The 7,915-nt window shown below is 34.7% G+C and overlaps 1 protein-coding gene across 2 annotated transcripts; it reads left to right on the top strand.

Moving 5' to 3' along the window:
- Positions 1-836: 836 nt before the first annotated feature.
- LOC112500746 (ribosomal RNA small subunit methyltransferase E) lies at positions 837-6,443 on the top strand. 2 transcript variants are annotated; one of them, XM_025104316.1, is made up of 8 exons: positions 837-1,057; positions 1,177-1,250; positions 3,140-3,282; positions 3,383-3,429; positions 3,520-3,628; positions 4,126-4,187; positions 4,384-4,498; positions 5,738-6,443. In XM_025104316.1, the coding sequence occupies exons 1-8, from the start codon at positions 878-880 to the stop codon at positions 5,878-5,880; spliced, it is 873 nt and encodes a 290-aa protein (XP_024960084.1). In that variant the 5' UTR covers positions 837-877; the 3' UTR covers positions 5,881-6,443. The 2 variants fall into 2 exon arrangements, with proteins under 2 accessions (XP_024960084.1, XP_024960085.1); XM_025104317.1 differs by having other exon boundaries at positions 1,015-1,057; positions 3,145-3,282.
- Positions 6,444-7,915: the final 1,472 nt, after the last annotated feature.

The following is a 7,915-nucleotide window of genomic DNA, read 5'->3' as shown; positions in this document are numbered from 1 at the left end:
TCATATAATACTTTTTTTGATGAAGTTGTTTCATATATGGTTGTGAAATTGTTTCATATAATACTTAATGAAACTGTTTCATGTATTTCTCTAACATTAATGAAATTGTTTTATGTATTTCTCTAAAATTAAAATAATGAAGATGATAATATCTATGATTAACACCCTCCACAATAAAAATGATTAATCAACCTCTCATAATTACAAAAAAATGAACACAATGAAAAATTATGATTGGTTGAATGCGGTTTGYAYRGTTTGTACAAATTGAGTGGTTTGCATTTGATCGCTCCCCTATATAATATGATATAATAAAACAAAATAGAAAAAGACAAAAAAGAGTCTAAAAGACGAAAATACCCCTTGAGTTAACTAGGCTAACATATTTTGTTACAGAGAAGGACTCAGAGCGTGCGTTTTTGCATATCACATGGACGGTCAGTGTAATAAACACGTTTGAAGGACCGTAGTAGGAAAAACCAACAAATCACAAGGACCAGAAATGTAATTTACTCAAAAAAAAAAAAAATGTAGTACGGTGTGGTTTGAACCCCGGTTTGATGACTCAAAACTGCAAACTGCGGTTTGATGGACAAGCAAACCGCAACTTATGTGAAAATTCTAAACCGTATTTTACGGTGCGGTATTTTACAGTTTGTGCTGTTTAACGGTTTGGATGAACATTCCTAACCATTTCTTAGAACTGTTTTTCAATTCTGGAAACCAAGTTTTGTCTATCATAGTTTAACCACACAACTCTATGTTATTTTCATTTTGAACACTTGAACGTTTTCGTGCATTGCCCAATAGGCCAATACCAGGGTTAGTGGGTTACAGTCGCCATTGATGTACTTCCACTACAGTCCCTCCGACCTGAATGCAAAACGCTTTTAGCAAGCATCAAATGCAAGTTGTAGGTTGGAGTCCTCGTTTTGCCCTCGTTGTTAACCGGTCATGCCGGAATTCCTCTACCCTCCGAGCATTCTCATCGGATTCTTCCAATCAATCTCGCGGCGGTCTCCCTCGATTCTTCTCTGACGTCCTCCCTCCCTCCAAGGCAAACAATTCTCTCTCGCAAACACACTCACACACCGGTGAACTTGTTATTTGTGTAGCTGCTCATTCAGTCATTCTGCAGCTTATATTGATTACTAATTCTTTTGTTCGATATATTAGGGTTCAGCTGTTCGTGTGCAAGGAGATGAATTCTGGCATATGACTAAAGTTCTAAGGTTGAACACAGATGACAGGTACTCCCCGCAATCCAAGCCCACTGAAATGACGCGTTACGTTATATTGCTTCTTCACTGAAATGTATGTGCTTAAGCAACCAATATAACGACTGTTCGTTACTCTTTCTTCACTGAAATGCATGCTTCACTCGTAAGAAAGGATGTGCTTAAGCAACCAAGATGGAAAATTCCCTTGGTAAAATAGAAAATAGATACGAGAGAAACAATTCTTAGTTTGCTTATCCTATTAAATTATGGTTGTAGAACAATGGTGTACTTGTGGTGGTTATCATGTGGACTTAATCTGCATAATAGATAGTAACTAACATAGTCAAGCGGAGCGAATGTAAGGTAGATGTCACGCACACTATGGCACTATCATTGTATTAGTATTTAGTGGGAGGGAGCCTGTATGGTGAGTTAAATGCGGTCACAAGTCTTTTGTAATGAAGCATTTCTGTATGAATGCTTAATACTAGGGTCATCCTTTGTAATTCACCTTTAAATCGCCCACCTTACAAGCTTGATAAATGGACATCCTGTCTCTCTATCTCATATGTAGTAGGTCATATATGTTACAATGAGGGACAAAGCATAAAACTTTGTTTTCATGTATGAATTATAGGTGAAACCCTTGCTCCTTGGTCGGTATTGGGAATGTGGGATTATAAGGATAGTCTTTCCGAGTCTCAACATTTCTTCAGTGAGCAACTTGTGGATGTGAGAGTGTGTTCCAGTTCAACTACTAATATAGTTAAGGAAGTTCCTCAAAGAGTGGTTGGATTGGGTGTCCCATCATTGGCAGGGATCTTTGTAACATTGGTACTTGGACAGGTGATTGTCAGTAAAGTATAGAAATGGGTACCCTAAAGTGGCTCCGTTATTGATCTCTAGGCGGCAAAAACTTTGAAGGAAATTGGGGATGGGTTTCCCACTTACTGGATGCTGAGGGCACCTCATTTATACATGAGGGTTATGGTTAAGAACATACTTCCTTTGTATTGATATTAATGCTCTACAAATTGGGTGAGAACCAATTGTGATCTTTGTGTTGGGGAATTGCTACCTGTGCCAGATCTTTTTTCTCATGAACTTGGATGCTTTGACATGCCTTTCTCATGATCTGATAATTTATCTTCATTTGCATTGATCGCATCAAGTTCTCTGACTACTTTAAAGGTGCAAATGCTTGAATAGAAAGTATTTAGTGACTAACTTCTTTAGAACCTTAAGCTGTTAAAGAACAACCCAAAAATCTATGTTACCTTCAATACTTCCGCTTGCCTATGAGAGATCCAGGGATCACACATGAAGTGCCAAAGAGATGAACAATTTTACATAAATAGGAGAAAACTAGGACATCTGGCAGTATTAGCATAAAACGGGTAGGCAGAAGGCATAAGTGTGCTCTTTCTATAAATACGCTTATGGCATGTTAATCACTCCAAAATTGAGATGGTATGCAGGGTCGACAAACAACAAAGCTACAATACTTGGTTATAACTTATAAGTGTTTATCATTTAAGAAAAAAGATGTTTTGATACTCAAATGGGGATTGCATAGTGGGTGTGAAGTAAAATTAAAATTTCAGTTACCCCATTATATTCCTTTCTATGAAATGGGTTATGGGGAGGATGGTGGAAATAGTGGCTGCTTGTTTTGCACTATAATTCCAGTCTTTCATAATCTGAATATATTCCTCGAATTACAGTTGAGAAGAAGTAATTCGTTTTTTTCTTTTACCTTTTTGTGTGTGGGAGTTGGTTTGTAAGAATCTAAAGCTCAAACATTACGACTGTCCGTAATTAAATGTAAAAAGCGTTTTATTGGATGTTGAACTTTATTATTTCTCTTTACACATTGATTTATTTGTGTTTTCTTTATCTTTAATCTATAACTTTGCAAGGATAGAGCTCTTTAATGGGAAAGGAGGTCTGGTTGAAGGGTGCATAGAGAGGATTGACCGCACTGGAGCAGATATAGTGGCACTTGAGAATCCTAAATTAGTATCTGCTAATACAACCCAATGGCATGTATTTGCTGCTTTTGGTGGGTTTTGTGGACAATTAATACATTTGATGGTTTGATGTGTTTTAGTGCTTGTGTTTTTGAAGTTAAATTTCCATGACACATATTTACGTGTATGCAGGTACCCTGAAGGGTGGTCGATCTGACTGGCTTATAGAGAAATGCACAGTAAGCACGAATGGAGTCTGTGGGTCTTATTTTGCTAGAACTTCTATTTGGGTATTGCAGCAAGCTAATTTGTATGTCTTATAATCTTAGGAGCTTGGAGCAAGTAGTGTAACACCGCTATTGACTGAGCGTTCTCCTTCAATTTCTGAGAACAGAGTGGATAGGTTGCAACGAGTCATATTGGCTGCAGCTAAACAATGTAAAGCATCAGTTTTATGTAGAGCAAAATGCATCAAATGCAGCAAAATTTGCCTTAGTCCCTATTTAGGGTAACAGAGATCTTTTTTTCCTTAAATCAATGTAACAAAGTTTTCAAATTTCCTATTTCTTTTACCCATTTTGACCAGTATCTCCTGATCTTTGATGGTGTGGATGTGAAGTTTATCGTCTTCACCATAACCCTTTCATAAATGAACCAAAGGGTCTTTGGGCCAACAGTATCTGAGTTATCTGTAAGATCCCAACCTCGCTGGAGTTCAGGGTTCAAACCTCACCAAAAGTGAGGAGTGTATGTGAGTAGAATGTTGCACTAAATAGGAACTACACGGAACTTGTTATGTTTTGATGCGTTTTGCCCTTTTATATACCCATACTCCCAACTAACTTGGAGTTGGAGTAGGATGTACATAACCAGCTTATTCTTTATATTCCTGAATCTTTAGCTCATTAAATTCAAAATGCTAACTGTTATTGTAGGTCAACGGCTACATAAAATGACTTTGAAACCTCCTTTAAAAGTTGGTGGCCTCTTACCTATTGTAAGTCGCTTGTATCTCTAGAGTGTGTGGGAGGTCTGATGCCTTGGATCATTTAAATAAAGAACGGAAAAGATAATCCATCATGGATTTTTCTTTTCTTTTCTTGATTATAGGATTATTTCGTGTCTGAAATTGCTTAATGTGTCGTTTATGGATTCATTATGATACTCATGTTTCTACTTTCTCATTCCCTTAGGTTTCACAATCGAAACTATCTTTTATAGCTGCAGCAGAGGCTATGCCGATTTTGAATGCTTTGGCTCTATCTCAAAGAGAGTCTGTTGGCTCAATTATCATTGGACCTGAAGGCGGTTAGTATCCTGCATATTAGCCCCTCTCTCTCAAACACACACACACAACACAGCGTTCTCAATTGATTCGAACGCTAGGTTCCTTGTTAAGTGAAAAAGAATCGAAAGTGGTCTTAGCTTATGTGTTTGTGGTAGTGGCCTTGTTGTGTACTAAGAACTGTATACCTATTTTTCTGTTTGTGATCAGATTCAGTTATCAACTGTCCTTAAATAGGATTGACACTTCTAAGACAAAATAGTATTCAGGGAGATGCTGAAAGAATAGATTTAGATAAAGATTAGGATTAAATGGACCAAAGTCTACTGTACCCCTTTCACAAATACCTATCGTATTAAATTTTTGTAGTAATAATGATCATATTAGCAAAATGTTGCAGGAAAAGGCAAAAATGTGGCAAGAATCATCATATTTGTGTTTTGCTTGCAACTTGACTAAAAGTCAACGGGGAATTTTAGACATTTTCCACCCTTTTTGATTTTATTAACAAGCATGGTGGTCACCTTATTTACAATATTAATTTTGTTTTTGTTGTTACATATATATTATTTATTGTAATAAATATAAATATTTCATTCTACAATATTAAAATGTATTAAAATACTATAATAAAAATAGTTTATATTTTTGTAAAATAGGCCAAGTGGCAAAATTCTCCTGGATGCAACATTTTTCTAAATATGATGATTATTATTGCAAATAATTTAATAAAGTAGTTATTGGTGCATTTAATTTGTATAATCAAATAGGCGAAGAAGAGTTAAAGTGTGAAGCGTAAGAAAGAATCTAGACCCTTGATCACCTTTTAATCTCAAACCCACCTATGAATCACGCTTGATACAGGGATTGATCTGGTGCATCTCATCTCGGTGCATCTCATCCCAATGTGCATCAAAGGGTGGAGCTCCCTTCTTACGCTTCTCACCGGAACTCAACCCTAATCTAATATTCAACTATAAGATCCATGTATCTGTTCTAAAATTGTAAATGATCCTGCAGCTGTCTGTATGTCCCTTTGCATTTAAAATGGCTATCAAACGTTTTCCAGATTAATATTACAGTGCGAATATTGATAGTACTGATTTTGGACCATAATATTTCTGAGTGTCAGTCATATTTTCTTGAATCGGTTTAAAAGATCTAGTAAAACCAAAAAAGGGTGCACATACTAAAGACAATATGACCCATCAAACTGAACAACGAACAAGCTTGGAATAAGCATTGTGATTGTTATGTTTCAGACTTCACAGAGGTGGAGGTGAAGTCGATACAAGAAGCAGGAGCAACAGCAGTCGGGCTTGGGCCACACCGTCTTCGAGTTGAAACTGCAACAGTTGCACTTCTAGCAACAGCAATGTTATGGTCCGACTCCACAACTGTCTGATCCTTAATGTGCTCGTAGGTAAGCCTTCTTTATACATCAATTAAGCATTCCAGGTTGAATGTTTTTCCTGAAGACTCGGCAAATCGATGGGAGTGAGAACTTTCCGAACTTGGAACATCCACAATAACATCTTTTTGAAGACTTTTTCGGAGAGCTTTTCTGCCACATCAGATTGTGAAAAAGCACTTGACAAGAAAAACCAGGTTTTGCTTGTAACTGCACAAACTCGCTTGTGGGTCCCGCTTTTTATCTTGTTTTCTTTAATCACCTAAGCTTGTGGATTCCACTTTTTTTTAAAAAGGACTTAATGAGAAAGCTTACAATTGTATAGTAAGATCAAGCAAAACCCATCTGGATGCACTTGCAGGCTGAATCGAGAGGATGAGGACCTGTATGACAGTTGTATTTTCCGAAAGCTTTGGCCTTCATCTCGACATTCAGGTTTATTTTTTTAAAATATATAATATTTATATACAACAAATGAAGTCAAACATTTTGACCGTTTTAGGTTTATTTGTAGGGAATTGAAAGTATTGTGTAGTACTTGATATATGATTAGAATTCCGTTGACCAAAATGTCTTTAATGGCGTAATTGCACCGTTTGACTTTTGAATCAAATGTATCTTTCTTGGTGGCGACTGGCGAGTAGAATTTATTGGCCACGTTTAAAGTAGTTTCCCATTTGTGCAAACATAACTTGTCTTCAAATTCAAGTTTGCTGGTCTATCCTGGCTGCTTCTATTCAAATCCACAAAAAGACACTCGTATTTTCCACAGACAAAAGTATATACAATTTAAGAAACGCTCGTATTCTGATGCTGCTCTATTAAAAGTTTAATTAACATTTAGGGGTTATTTGTTTACCTCTTAATAGTTTCATTAAGAGACAGTTTCTGAATTGTCAAGAGTTGAATCTTGTTTGGCAAAAAATGTTTTGTCTCTTAATGACTTTAAAACCCTCTGAATGATTTTGTATCTTATGTCTCTCTTAACCATTCGACGTCTTAGGGGGTGTTTGGGATTGCTTATTTAAAACTACTTATGGTTTTTTTGTAAAAGTGCTTGTTAACTTATGTGGTATAAAACCGGAGTTAAATAAAATAGGGTTAAAATTATAAACTGGTAATAAGCAGTTTTTCATAAGTCATGAAGGATTAACTTATCAAAAACAGCTTATCACCGGTTTGGCACCGGTATAAGCAATTTTTTTTCTTATCCAAACACCAAATAACAACTTATCATCGGTGCCAAACTGAAATAAGTTAAAAAACAGCTTTTATAAGCAATCTCAAACACCCCTTTAATTTCATTATAAACAATTATATTTTATTTTATACTATATCATAAGAGCCTATTAATCATTCTGACCACTTAATTATTTTACATCAAACCATTTAGAAACTTGTGTTTTTTTTATCGACCCATGTGTGAAATAACCATATCATTTGGAGTCATCTCCAACAATAGTTGTATTTTAATTTTTTTTAGAAATAAAATATGCATATCAAAACATTTTATCTAACAACATTATATCATTAAAATATTTTATAAATTTATATATAAATATTTTTTTTTAACTTTATAAAAAACCATAACACTACTAATCTCAATGGTAGAAGGAATTAAAATTTATATTTTTTTATTGAATATTAAATTTAAAGAATTTTTTTTTTAAATTTGGATATTTCTGTGTTTTTTCCTCTTTTTCTTTCTTGCAACGTGCACTTTAGCATTTATATTGGAGAAAAAAGAACTTTTAAATATTTACAACTTCTACTTTAATAAATAAATTCTCTAAAATAAAAAAAATAAAAAGTTTTGTATTTTATATTGCCACAACAAATTCTCTATGATGTTTTCTAAATGAGAGCGCTAATAGGACTCCTTAATAGGGGCCTCGAATGCTTTATAAATTGAATCATTATTAAAAAATATAAAATGTTAAAATCAATCAATTAATATTATATATTTTATAATTATTATTTTTATTATATATATATATATTATCCCTTATATATTATTATTTTAAGTTAA

This window comes from Cynara cardunculus (genome assembly GCF_001531365.2).
Source record: "Cynara cardunculus var. scolymus isolate 2C chromosome LG 17, CcrdV1, whole genome shotgun sequence".
NCBI lineage: Eukaryota > Viridiplantae > Streptophyta > Magnoliopsida > Asterales > Asteraceae > Cynara > Cynara cardunculus.
This window is presented reverse-complemented; position numbering and strand designations above follow the sequence as displayed.

Excerpts from the sequence above, each read along its gene's own strand:
- LOC112500746 (XM_025104316.1), top strand. The coding sequence starts at position 878 with ATGCAAAACGCTTTTAGCAAGCATCAAATGCAAGTTGTAGGTTGGAGT. Across the intron at positions 1,251-3,139 it reads AGGTTGAACACAGATGACAG|GATAGAGCTCTTTAATGGGA; the intron begins GTACTCCCCGCA and ends TAACTTTGCAAG. Across the intron at positions 3,430-3,519 it reads GGCTTATAGAGAAATGCACA|GAGCTTGGAGCAAGTAGTGT; the intron begins GTAAGCACGAAT and ends TTATAATCTTAG.